The 13,127-nt window shown below is 27.9% G+C and overlaps 3 protein-coding genes across 11 annotated transcripts; 1 reads left to right on the forward strand and 2 right to left on the reverse strand.

The window, feature by feature from the left end:
* Positions 1 to 233: 233 nt before the first annotated feature.
* Positions 234 to 4,686, reverse strand: LOC118449090 (uncharacterized). Of its 4 annotated transcripts, none has more exons than XM_035883289.2 (8): positions 4,485 to 4,686; positions 4,022 to 4,162; positions 3,781 to 3,883; positions 3,376 to 3,710; positions 2,701 to 3,069; positions 2,228 to 2,582; positions 1,854 to 2,152; positions 234 to 1,739 (listed from the first exon to the last, which is right to left on the reverse strand). In XM_035883289.2, the coding sequence occupies exons 2-8, from the start codon at positions 4,145 to 4,147 to the stop codon at positions 1,191 to 1,193; spliced, it is 2,136 nt and encodes a 711-aa protein (XP_035739182.2). In that variant the 5' UTR covers positions 4,148 to 4,162; positions 4,485 to 4,686; the 3' UTR covers positions 234 to 1,190. The 4 variants fall into 4 exon arrangements, with proteins under 4 accessions (XP_035739182.2, XP_035739181.2, XP_035739180.2 ...); XM_035883288.2 differs by having other exon boundaries at positions 4,022 to 4,222; XM_035883287.2 differs by having other exon boundaries at positions 235 to 1,739; positions 3,391 to 3,710; positions 4,022 to 4,686.
* Positions 4,687 to 5,159: 473 nt separating this feature from the next.
* On the reverse strand, positions 5,160 to 6,570 carry bug (thioredoxin domain-containing protein bug). Its single transcript, XM_035883277.2, has 4 exons — positions 6,260 to 6,570; positions 5,968 to 6,164; positions 5,664 to 5,890; positions 5,160 to 5,595 (listed from the first exon to the last, which is right to left on the reverse strand). Exons 1-4 carry the CDS (start codon positions 6,303 to 6,305, stop codon positions 5,241 to 5,243), a joined length of 825 nt encoding a protein of 274 aa, XP_035739170.1. The 5' UTR covers positions 6,306 to 6,570; the 3' UTR covers positions 5,160 to 5,240.
* Positions 6,571 to 7,048: 478 nt separating this feature from the next.
* C1GalTA (Glycoprotein-N-acetylgalactosamine 3-beta-galactosyltransferase 1) lies at positions 7,049 to 13,085 on the forward strand. Of its 6 annotated transcripts, XM_085660424.1 has the most exons (8): positions 7,066 to 7,333; positions 7,425 to 7,514; positions 7,918 to 8,236; positions 9,500 to 9,691; positions 9,845 to 10,020; positions 10,115 to 10,322; positions 10,680 to 10,818; positions 10,989 to 13,085. In XM_085660424.1, exons 4-8 carry the CDS (start codon positions 9,661 to 9,663, stop codon positions 11,530 to 11,532), a joined length of 1,098 nt encoding a protein of 365 aa, XP_085516550.1. In that variant the 5' UTR covers positions 7,066 to 7,333; positions 7,425 to 7,514; positions 7,918 to 8,236; positions 9,500 to 9,660; the 3' UTR covers positions 11,533 to 13,085. The 6 variants fall into 6 exon arrangements, with proteins under 6 accessions (XP_035739166.1, XP_035739168.1, XP_085516550.1 ...); XM_035883273.2 differs by lacking the exon at positions 7,918 to 8,236 and having other exon boundaries at positions 7,049 to 7,102; positions 7,297 to 7,514; XM_035883275.2 differs by lacking the exon at positions 7,918 to 8,236 and having other exon boundaries at positions 7,053 to 7,117; positions 7,297 to 7,514.
* The last annotated feature ends 42 nt before the right edge of the window (positions 13,086 to 13,127 follow it).

Raw genomic sequence — 13,127 nt, forward strand, 5'->3', positions numbered from 1 at the left:
TTTGTACTCATTTAGATTATATCTTAATCAGTCAATCTCAGATTTATGTCTCTTGTTATAAAAACAAATGACTTATTATTTTTATATTATTTTTCATTTAATTGTATCTCTAGAAATAATAGCAAATCAGGCATTTAACAATTTAAATAATGAACATTTCATGTAAAATTAAGAACTCAATGATTAGAATTATTCTTTTATTCTTTTATTCTTTTATTCTTTTTGCAATGCACTGCTTCTCAAAGTTATTTTCGAAATAAGTAATCCTTTTAGCAATTGTTAACAATATTTTGTAGGTATAGGAAATTACCAGTACTGTAGATAGGATTATTGTATTTTATAAAATAACAATAATAAATTTTTCTTGTACTCAGTTCCGCTTCAACTCTAAAATTAGATATTTTTTAAAGAATAGTTACATATATCACTGATCTATTACAAGGCCATAGCTAAGAATTTTAGAGTTCGAAAATATATAATGCAAATACAGTAAATATTACTTGATATATTTTTATCTACAAAGAAGATAGAAAATTTTAGTATATTATTGTCTAAATATATATATTTTTCTCTCACTCAAAGAAACAAACGATGAGGAAGATTGAAAAAATCATTCAACAAAAATAAAATTGTCTAAGGAAGAAAGGATGACAACATTGGATTCTATATATAAAATTAGAAGCAGTCTGACTAACATATTTTTTTTACTTTCAATATAGTTAAATAGATTATCTAAATAACAATTTAATATGATAATCATTCATTTATCTAATTTAAAATTTCCATTTAACTCGATCAGCATATACAAATTTATGAATTTAATTTAGTAAAAAATACATTCTTCAAGGCCCTTAATTGATGTAAACTAAATACGATAACTTTTGAAAATAATTTTCTTTTGTTATTTGCTTACAAACTGATGTAAAAGTTCAATGCAATGGCATTAACAAAATTATGTTTACACCATAAAATTACATTACTATCACAAATCAGAGTTATAAATTATATTACATTATAACATTTTTGTAAGAATTATAAATTTTACAAAAATTTTAAAGAGAAATTAATGCTAATAGTATTTAAATACTATGAAATTAGACGGAATCCAATCGTTTCGTTCCCAAACGAATAAACACACATGAAACAGCAAACTACAAATTAAAACAATTTACCGACTAGATATCACAATTTTAATCTGTATCTTCTGCTCCAGAAGATTGTGCGACAGTTATAGAAGATGGTATAATTAATTTATCTTCCATATCCTCTTCTGTAAACAAAAAATTATCACCTTCGCGTACTTCTTCCTCTCGTGCAGGTTCAGGTGGAATCAATGTATCTTGACCGTGCTGTTTCAAGTGATCTTTTAAAGCGAATGCTCTACCATAAGACGCGCCACAGATATAACAACTAAATTTTAAATTATTATCTTTTTTATGTGTTTGAATGTGTGCTCTTGCTGCATATAGAGATGCAAAAGGTCTGGAGCATTCAGTACAACGGAATGGCTTCGTATGGCTATTCTTATGACCAGCTAATTGAACTCGAGTTTTAAAAGTTTTTGGACAGTAGGGACACGTATAAGCACGTTCTTCTCCGTGCGTAAGTAAATGATGATTATACACCGAGGAAGCTTTAAACCTTTTGCCACAATGTTGACATCCGTATGGTCTTACTCCTGTATGCGTCCTCATATGTAATGTCAAGCAGTATGAAACACGAAAGGTTTTACCACAGACCTAATAAGAGAAAAATAATTGTTTCTTTATAAACATTTTTTACGCTAATATTACATTCAAATTAACGAAAGAAAAAACAAAATATAAAGAGAAAAAAGGAGATATAACACATACCTCACAGACATGGGGCTTCTCTCCAGTATGAATACGCTCATGTTTTACTTTCTCGTGTGGTCTAGTAAATCTTCGACCACAGTGTTGGCACTGATAGGGTTTTTGATTTTCAATGGATTCATTCACTTCACCTATAGGAGGAGTCGGAGAGTGTGATTGACTCAATTCAGTGTGCACTGCAGCGTGCATCGCCAAACTATCAGCAGAGTCGAACTTTCTATTACAAACTGTACAAGTTACGGAATCACCTGTATGCAGTGACATGTGTGCTTCTTTATATGATTCTGATAATGTTTTACCTGTAAATGGTTAACAGCATACTTAATGAAAGAATACAATTTGTTATTTAATATTTACACAAAAGATAAGATTACCACACTCAGGACATGTAAATGTTGCATCGAGAGTTCCTTCTGGTGCATCAACGTGTCGTGCTCTCACTGGCGCATGCATTCGAGAATGTAATCTTAAGCTTTTGTGCGAACAAAACTCAGTACCACATGTAGTGCATACAAACACTCGTTGATTAGAATCAGGTTCACCTTCATGTATTTTTGAATGAAGTTGTAATGCTTTTGATGTTGCAAAAGTTTGATCACAACTATCACAGCGATTATTACCACGAAGACACGCATGCTCTCGAAAAATTGCTAATTTTGTGAATTGCTGTAGACACTGATTACATCTATACATTCTGACCGATGTGGGAGCTATTCTTTTCTCTCTCACCTTGATATATAAAATATAAGTTAAATCGTTACAGATGTTATTTAGTTATGATATTGTATAGTCCTATTATATTGTATAGTTACATATTGTATAGTTTATTATTCAAAAAATACTGTACTTTCACGCCTTCTACGTTAGAAAAAAATTTCTCGATCATCGGTGCCTTCGTAGATTGTGTCGGTGGTATTGCAATTGAAGTTCTATCCCAAAATCTTTCTATTTGAACTACTTTTCTAGTATATAATCTTCCTTCACTATCTACACATTCTTCGGTACAAAGGGTATTCATAGCTTGAGGTTGTGTATTAATATCATTTTCAGATTCATCTGGGAGAACAGAAGTCGTGGGTACGGACGATAAATCATCTAATTGTTCTGCCATTTCAAGCAATACTTCTTGACCATCATGAAACTGTTTTATATGTTCCAAAACAGAATTGAAGCTCATGTCGCAACTTGTACAACTATAAACTGCTTCTGGTTCTAGCTGTGACAAAAAATAGTATTCTTTAAAGCTACCAATAAAAATATAAACTTAATACTTTAATATTCATACTTAAATTATTGAAAATACTATTTTTGTGATATTTTAAAGGTACTTTTCTAATGAAACATCCATTTTTGTGATGTATAAACTCTGAAATTAATAGATAGAAAATGCCATTATCAATGTTTAAAAAAAATATTTTAAACAAATAGATTGAAGGAATAAAAATAGGTATTATAAAGTATATGGAGACTCCAATCATATGCATGCACGTGCGAAGATATAAAAGACAATAGCATGTTGTACCTCCTCTACTTTTACCTCACAGATTTCCTGTTTAACGCGAAGTAATCCAGTTTCATCAAGTTCACCAACATCATTTATATGGTCCATATTTATCAAGGCACTAGTATCTCCATCCAAAAGTTCAGAACCACTGGATAAAATGGTAATTATATTTTTATCTGTCGATTTATCTTCTGTGCCAGATGTTGATGGAGTCACTAATGAATTTGAAGTTGAAGATTTTTCTTCTGTTTCATTAACAATACTGTTTAATTTTTCAGTCATCTTGAAGTCCAGTGAATTATGATCTACTTGTGATTTGTCTGTATCCATCTTTTCTATTACTTTAATGTCTCCTGGTGTTTGTGTCAGAAATAATATTCAATAGAAGAAAATAAATGTACATGAAAGAAAATTGTTACACACCGTTTTCATCAACTTGAATAGTTTCAGATTCTCCTACTATCATAATACCATTATTATTTACAGTTGCTAGAAAAGTTTGATTAATCTGTTCAATATTTGTATCCTGAAATAAAGCAACACATACATGATGTATTTAAAATATATACAATAACAAATGAACAAATTTCATAAATGATAAATATAAAATAATATTGGCATAAGACTATACATTTTTGTATCATAAGTTTAAAACATAATATACCATTAAAACTTCTGAAGCTGTGACAGTTCCTTTTGAAGTTTCTTGTTCCAAGTTTTCTTCAGTATCTTGATGCATTTCCTGTTCTGAGTCTTGCCCACATCGATCCAAGTGCTGTATCAACGCCATTACCGAATCTGAACGCTGCGAACATCCAGGACAATACAAATTGTCCGTCATGCTGAGCAAGTGGTACTTCAATGACTGTGGATCGTTAAATGTTTCACCACAGCACATCGGGCAAATTAGATTCAATGATCCCATCTTTTTTTTATAACTCTTTTTTATAACAAATTATCTAATCTTTTATCTATTAATTGTATTCAAATAATGTCTCTTAATCTAGTCTAAATTTAAATTAGATTTGCACACAATTTTTTATAGAGGAGCTAACCTGACGTCGAACGATAAAAAATGTACACGATCTAAATTTATAAAAGCACGGAACAAAGTCATTTTATCTGACCTGATATGTCAGCTTTCTTGTAAAAAGTCCACTTATTTGTAGTTATTCTGTTTTCAAAAAGAATCACCACTTTCAACCGGCATCAACGGTAATAACAAACCCATTAGAGACGAACTTCAGCGCAAACAAATGCCGTACACAACAATCATGAAGTTAGGGAAATGATAAGTGAATCGCGAAGTCGGCCATTACAAGCACAACGCGAGTCCGATGCGTAACTATCGAAGTCAAGTTCATGTTCATCAAAACAAAAACATAATGTAGCTTCTTCTGATATTAAAAGTACAAATGAAAACATGATGTAAATTTTTTCGATATCAAAATCATAGTATATGAATTTTATCAATCTTAATTGTCGTAATATTTAACATTTCCTAACATTCTATGGTTTTATAAATAATTTTTATCATTATTTAGATACTCAATTGATAAAAAATGCGCAATAAAATTATCAGTAATCCAAGTTTTGATATACGATAGTAAATTTGTACAAATAGTAACTATTACGTATATGCAAAAAAGATATTAAATTATATAAATTTACACGAAATACTTCCTACTTCTATAGTCATGACCATGGAATAAAAAAAATTAAATAATTAGTATATACTGTAGTAAAAGTAAAATAATCGGTATATTATTCGTTTTTAAAGAAGATATATATTTTTACTTATCAATATCAAATATCACAATACTATTATTCTTAGTTAATCTTCTTTAGTTGAATGAACATATTTATTTTATCTACAAAAAAATCTAATCTACATGCTCGTGCTGTGCATTACTTTCTCTCCATGTATTTTGAACTAATTCAATGAACTGTTGCCACCATCTGCTTTTTGATGTGAAATATAAAGCACATGCAGCAATGAAAACCCATGATAGTACTAAACAATAATCAGTTTCATTGGAAGGTGTGCTAGGTACTGGACCACTGAAATCTGCAAATGTAACAAATAAAGAACCACTTGTTTGAAACATAGTAAGATGTGTAATAAATTTTGCAAATAACTTCAATGTGTAAACAGTGCCATTAAATTTAGCTATGGGTTTTCCATTATGTACTAGCATCAATGTTGGTACTCCTACTATTCCATATTGTGCATTAAAGCTACAAATAAAAAAAAAATAATTTAGTAGATATTGTATATTTAAAATTGCGGTTCATTAATTACATACCTTTGATGTTTTATTGCATCTATAGCTATACATTTTATGTGAGGAAATGATCTTGGCAATGCATTGAAATGTGGTGCTGCTTGACTACTGAAAACACACCATCTTGCATAAAACAAAATTAGCACGCATGTTCCTGGTTGTTGTCTACCATCCTTGTCATTTCTAGTTCGATTCGATGGTCCAGGTTCTAAGATCAGCAATTCCATAAATCTTGTTGCATTGACTAACTATAAGCAATATTAAATAAAATTATACAGGGTTAAAATTTACCGCTATTGATAAGTAATTCATAATACTGTCTTACTTCCACTGATCCATAAGTCTTATCAGTTAAACAATTTACTTTTGCTGTACTAAGTATAGAACTATTTTCTAATGACACATTTGTCGTTGGTTCTAAAACTTCTTGAATAGCATTTATATCATTATCAGAGACATTATCCTCAGCTTTTATTTGTACAGCACATTCGTCTGTCTGTCCAAATACACTTATTATTGAAGCTAAATAATATTAATAATTATTAAAATTGTAAATTTATAAATCATCCTTTTCTTTGTATTAATTCATATTAAACTGGAATACTAAAAATTCTCACCTAGTACTAGCATAAATAAACTTAATCTTCTTTCAAAAATATACATTTTATATATATAACCTAATACCACAAATTGAACATCTATTTACTAGAACAAATATATAGAATGCAAACAAATAGTTTAATCAAAAAATTAGTTACACACATGAATTACTACAAGATTAACGTATTATTGTATTTGAAATATAGTTTACGAATTTCAATTCATCCAAATATATTTGCATTATTTTCATTTTCACTTATCGTTTATTAATCATCGACTTTCATAATCTACAGAGGATCGATTCTTCAAGCCAAACATTACTAATATCAATAATAGATACGCCAACGATATTATATGCTTATAGCCATTTGAGATTAAACTGTATATAATTTCAGTAGCGCCCTCATGCACAAAAAAATTTTGGAAAAACAAAAATATTTTTTACTGAAAGTAATTACATTATCATGCAATTTGAAAAACTTGTTGTTTTAATAATAAAATATGGTACGAAAATTGTATATTTATCAACATTTTTAATGACTAATAAATGGTACATACTGATTGGCTTAATACTACGCGGTAAATTGTAAAAATTTGATTATCATTAGTCTATAATACTTTCCAAAATTTAAATAACTCTATTAATTCATATAATAAATAAAGCATGTAATTAATAATGTTATTAAATTTTTATCAAGCTAAAATGTAATGCGAATCAATCATAATGCCATATTTGTTATGTATGAAAAAAGACGTCTAAATTATAACAGAAGAAACCTCTCTAGTCTTTCATTCATTTTGTCAATGTTTTCGATATAGATTTAATAGTTGCCGGCAGATGCTTGCGACGGTGGGCATAAGTTGGTTATTTCTTTGTTCGTTGGTTTTATTCTATAATAATTTTATTTTTCAATAAAAATAATGATAAACATCTATATTTTGTATTATGTAATAAATATTCGAAAATTTTAATGCGAATATAAGTGTACAATGTATATAAGAATCAGAACGAGTAAAGTGCATGCAATGTATACAAATGCAATATTAATTTCAGTATTATTGTCACGTCACATCAAGAATCATGCAGCGAGGTAAACATTTTTGTGATTATGGTGCTCTTCATTCGCCATTGAAAATATAGAAAAACATGTCTTTTTTTATTAACTTCTCTCATGAAATAAGTCCGTGTACCTGAGTGGATACAATTGAATGATCATAAATCAAATCACTATGGACCGATTGATTAGCATAATGTGTAAACACTTTAATATGGTACGTATATTTTAATTATGCTCATAAATTACCTTATAATTTGTAATATAATCATTTTTTTAATACTTCATAATAATAAGATTGTAAACAATTTTAATATAGACTTTTAATGTTCATAATTGTGTGATAAACATTATTGATGTATGTCTTTAATGTGAAAAAGGTAGTAAAAATTATAGTTTAATTAATTGACAAATCTTTGATACATTTTCGTGTGTGTGTGTGTATGTGTGTGTGTGTGTATGTGTATATATATATATATATATATATATATATATATATATATATATATGTATACACACACACAATTTCTACTAAGAAAAATTATAAAATTGAATTAATAACAATGAAAATTTATTTAGCAACAGTAAAATGTGTATATATATATATAAATATGTTCTAGTGCATGTTGCAAAATCAGCTGAGTCATCTCCCTTTAGTTACATTTGCTCACTGCTAATGCATTTGTGCACATATGCATTCAGCTGTCCATGCATGACCTTGCGTTAAACATATATGAACAACATAAATTATATTGTATGTATGTGAATACAAGCATTATATTGCATAAGAGAAATTATACGTAACATATTAATAATGCACATATACAAAACTATTTATATATGGAAGCTTATATTTTACCTTTACTTGTATATTGGTAATATTTCACATAGTTAAGCAATGGATTCTGCTAGAATAAGCACAATTGTATGCTTAATCAGGTAAAAGTTTTGTTGTATGCTGTATTAGTGAAAAGAACTATGGTATATACCGTATTATTTTATAAAAATAAATTCTATTATTATTAAAATTTAATTATATATCATTTTTTGGTAATTTGATAACTCAATAAATGTACAACAAAAATAATATAATTTAAAATAATATATTTATAATAGTTATATAGATCTTCGGAATAAAACAGTTTATTGTTAAAACAAATGAATATCAGCTATTTTATCAATATAAAAGAATGGAAGATAAATGTATTCTTCCACAAAATGAAAGAGTATAGTAGAAAATTTGATATCTATTTTCAATAAAGATTTAATATGTGCTATTTATTGCATGTAAATAATCTATAATACATTGAATTTTCTCAGCAAATACGTAGTATTTATATATTATTTTAATAAATATTAAAACATAAACTATTATTAGAAGGTAAGTGTATTTGTAGTCATATAATGTAAAATTTTATTGTGTAGTTTACAATATCAGAGCAATATAGTACATTAAAAAAAATAAGAAGAATATATACATATAATCAAACTTATCACCACAGTGATAAGATAGTATAGTAGTAAATGGAAATTTGTAAAAGTTATACGTTTGAAGTATTTAAACATTTGATAAGAAAATACTTGTCCTAACATTGATTATCTCCATTCATCCAAAAATATTACGAGAATCAGAATTCTGTAATTTTTCAGTATTTTTAACTTTTTGCACTGGACGATATAATTTATAGAATTATTTTTAAAAATATTTTTTATAATATTTATTTTAAATATTATTTTAATAATATTATTAATTATAATATTTATTTAAAAGTATAATACTATCGTTACTATTCAATGTAAATAATGATGTGACATCGAGTATACGTACTAAAAAATATTGTGACGGGAGCAAAAATTTGAGACGGAAGGGAAGGCATGAAAACGCGTGGAATGGTGTAGTAATAAAGTAACAAAGTCATATCATAAGTAGGCTAGATAAGATAAGCCGACAGAACCAACGATTAACATTCTTTTCTCATTTTTTTTTTTTTTTTTTTTCTTTTACATTATAGAATATTATCAAAATTTGCAAAAATTTCAAAACTGAAGAAATGTACGCATTTTATTTATTTATTTATTTATTTATTTATTTATTTTATGAGAATATAATAACTGTGTTTTAACTTTGAACTATGTTATAATGACTAAAAAAAAGTGTTTCAATAATTAGTAATTGTATGTGTTATTTACAAAATATTCCAGATAATTATAAACGAGCAAAACATAATGATTTTATATAATCATTAAATAATCAGTAAATAAACTATTGTACAAGGAGAAAAAATAAATATTATCAAATGCTGTGCAGAATATATGCAATGCTTATCTCTTTATTAAGATAATCAACTCTTTTATTTAATATCATGGTTCAGCAACGATTTCCAAGTTTTGATGGTAAATATATATTGTTTATTATTTATCTATACTTTAGTATTCAATGAAGATTTTCATTATCCAATAATGTTAATATATTTTAAACAACATATAAAATTAATTATTGTATTTATATAATGTATAAAATGAACAATTAGAAAACTTTGTGTTTAGGTGGACGAAGTGGACGCCGTTTTGTAATAACTCTCTCAGTTGGCACAATCATTGGCTTTTTAACAGCATGCCTCCTTTTTTCTTCTACTGGAGAAGTATCTAATATATTTACACGAATTCCTGGTAGTTCTGCTCTGATAAGGGATCCGCATCATTATTCAGAACTCGAGCCAGAGGTATTACTTTTTTATACTTTAATCATTTGTTCTATGTCATTATTTAAATATATTATTAAAGTATGACAGACATATATTTTGTATATTACCTTAGATAGGGCCTGAGATAGAAGTGAAATTTCATAGTGATAATGAAGATTTTCATAAAGGAGAAGATAAGGTAGCGCAAGTATTAGCAAAGAAAGTTCGTGTTCTTTGTTGGATTATGACTGGCCCCAAAAATCATCAAAGCAAGGCTCGGCATGTAAAAGCCACATGGGGAAAACGCTGTAATATTCTTTTATTCATGAGTTCTGCAGAAGGTATATAATGAAATATTAAAAATGATATAACTATTTTGTTTTACTTTATCTTATTTCTTTTTTCTTCATTTCAATATTTATCTGTTGTATAACAACAATTCATCTCTGTAACAATAATCCATTATATATAACTTCTATGCAACAAGTGCAAGTAAATTAAATGTATAAAAATCTATTTCAGTAGGGATGATTTCAAAGCTTCTTTTATGAGAGAACAATTTCTATGCAACAAGTGCAATTAAATTAAATATATAAAAATCTATTTCACTAGGGATGATTTCAAAGCTTCTTTTATGAGAGAACAATTTTTATAAAATAAAATTATAATATATTTATATAATATCTAATTCTTTCCAGATCTAAGTTTACCCACTGTAGTACTGCCAGTAAAAGAAGGCAGAGATAATCTGTGGGCTAAAACCAAAGAAGCATTTAAATATGCTTATGAAAAGTACAAAGATCAAGTAGATTGGTTCATGAAGGCTGACGATGATACGTTAGTAAAATTTGTGAATTCACCTTCATTTACTTTCATTCCATAAAAATATTTTATATTATAAATTATATCTATATATCACAATTGTGATTCATATTTTAAGATTAGAGAGAATAACATATTTCATATTGAATATTTTGGTTAAACACATATGTAATCGACAATTCCAGGTACGTTGTGGTTGAGAATCTACGTTACATGCTATTGTCTTACAACCCAAATATGCCATTGTATTTTGGATGTAGATTCAAACCTTTTGTAAAGCAAGGATATATGAGTGGAGGTGCTGGATACGTAGTTAGCAAAGAAGGTCTTCGTAAATTTGTAACTGAAGGTCTTCCTGACGAAACCAAGTGTCGTGCTGATAATGGTGGTGCAGAGGATGTTGAAATGGGAAAGTGTCTAGAAAAAATTGGTGTTCGCGCGATGGATACTAGAGACTCGCATGGTCGTGGAAGGTTCTTTCCATTTGTGCCAGAGCATCATTTGATACCTAATCATGTGGATAAAAGTTTTTGGTATTGGAAATACATCTATTATGACACCAAAGATGGACTCGACTGCTGTTCTGATAGTGCGATATCATTTCATTATGTCTCGCCGAATATGATGTATGTTCTTGAATATTTAATATATCATTTAAGACCATATGGCATTAACCATGGCTTAGAGAATCCTTTGCCAGAAATGCCATATACATTAACCGAATACTAGTCTGTACTTTATCAAAATTAGAATATATGAAAAAAAAAAAAAAAAAATATATATATATATATATATATATATATATATATTCCTATATGCATTGCTAGTCTGTTCCAAGCATCAATTTGAACAAGTTGATAGCATGAATAGTATAGAACATTATATAGAATATAAAAACATGTGATAAATTATACTTCGTCATATTAACACGTTTATACGAATGTAATTTCAATATCAGGAAATTGTGGTCCTATTAAAATTTACAGTTGTACAAGATGCAATGACGTGTTGTTCTTTATATTAAATGAATAAAATTTAAATATATTTCTTTTTATTTTGATTTGTTCTATTCTGTTTTTAACAGCGAATGTAAATTGTTAAATACGTGTACGTTGTTGCATCAAGTATAACCATATAAGCGAAGGCTGCAAACACAATGAATAAAAATAGAGATGAGGCCATTAACCAAATAAAAAAGGAAATATACTTTGTTGAAAGTATTACTAGTAAGCATGATTTAGGAGACTAGATTACTAGATTAATTAAGAGATCTCAATAAAGTATCATAAAAATTTTCTATAAAAGCACAACTTAATAGATTAGTGCCACAATACACCATTGCTGTGAATGCTTGCTTGTTGCTAGTCTCATTACTATGCTTTACGTTCTAGTCTCATTGTTAACCTCGTCACTATCAATTTTATTATGTTTGCTGCCTTGGACTATGTCCAATGTGCAAATAATCAAGGTGTACACATATATCCACACAATATCATGCTAAAATAACAAAGTAAATATCATAAAATCATTTTTTATATATAAGAATTGAAAATTACTATTTGCATATGTGCAGCTTATGCTGGTGATAGGAAAATAAAATAAATTTATTATAGGCTTCAACTGAATGAGGTCACTCTAAATTAAAAAAATATTATAATTTTTGATTTATAATTTTTGATTGACAGGAAGAATCGCATGTACAGGATACACACGTACATTTTGGTTGTTTATACATTGAACATAGTATAAGAATGAGGATAGGTATATATTGCAAGCATAGCAGAAATTTGCTAATCCTTCAGTCCAAAATTTTATTCAAGTTGGTACACTCTTAGGGATCGTGTTAAGCGTACCATATTGTTACATAACATGGTAACATATTGTAATTATTATCTAATGTATGAACTGAAAGATGTATACCTAATGTGAATATACATGCCATAAGAAATAAGACCTTGTTTTTAATGGTAACACTATCCTTGTGTGTAAAAAATAACTCACTCAAGATATAGGCACCTTTCTAGAAGCTCATTAATCATTTATGTATTACATCGGATAATATGGAAAAAAAGCTTGCGAACATCTTTTATACAATTTTTCATAGATTGTGTAATATTTTGGTCACCGATATGTTATCACATGTACTTGCGCACACAACTTATGAATATCAGTACAATAATTAAACTTTAGAACATTAGAGAACATTTAACAAGGCACGCTTCCACTATGCTTGCTATATAAATTTAAAACACGTATATTGAATATATATATAATATATATATATATATATATGTATGTATGTATGTATAGATATATACACATAA

Source organism: Vespa mandarinia, chromosome 11 (genome assembly GCF_050613455.1).
Source record: "Vespa mandarinia isolate Hongniang chromosome 11, ASM5061345v1, whole genome shotgun sequence".
Classification (NCBI taxonomy): Eukaryota; Metazoa; Arthropoda; class Insecta; order Hymenoptera; family Vespidae; genus Vespa; species Vespa mandarinia.

Excerpts from the sequence above, each read along its gene's own strand:
- bug (XM_035883277.2), bottom strand. The coding sequence starts at position 6,305 with ATGTATATTTTTGAAAGAAGATTAAGTTTATTTATGCTAGTACTAG. Across the intron at positions 5,891-5,967 it reads AGACTTATGGATCAGTGGAA|TTAGTCAATGCAACAAGATT; the intron begins GTAAGACAGTAT and ends TATTGCTTATAG. Across the intron at positions 5,596-5,663 it reads GATGCAATAAAACATCAAAG|CTTTAATGCACAATATGGAA; the intron begins GTATGTAATTAA and ends TTTTATTTGTAG.
- C1GalTA (XM_035883273.2), top strand. The coding sequence starts at position 9,661 with ATGGTTCAGCAACGATTTCCAAGTTTTGATG. Across the intron at positions 9,692-9,844 it reads ACGATTTCCAAGTTTTGATG|GTGGACGAAGTGGACGCCGT; the intron begins GTAAATATATAT and ends CTTTGTGTTTAG. Across the intron at positions 10,819-10,988 it reads ATGAAGGCTGACGATGATAC|GTACGTTGTGGTTGAGAATC; the intron begins GTTAGTAAAATT and ends CGACAATTCCAG.
- LOC118449090 (XM_035883286.2), bottom strand. The coding sequence starts at position 4,282 with ATGGGATCATTGAATCTAATTTGCCCGATGTGCTGTGGTGAAACATTT. Across the intron at positions 3,711-3,780 it reads TATTCAAGTTGATGAAAACG|GAGACATTAAAGTAATAGAA; the intron begins GTGTGTAACAAT and ends CACAAACACCAG. Across the intron at positions 2,583-2,700 it reads CTAACGTAGAAGGCGTGAAA|GTGAGAGAGAAAAGAATAGC; the intron begins GTACAGTATTTT and ends TTATATATCAAG.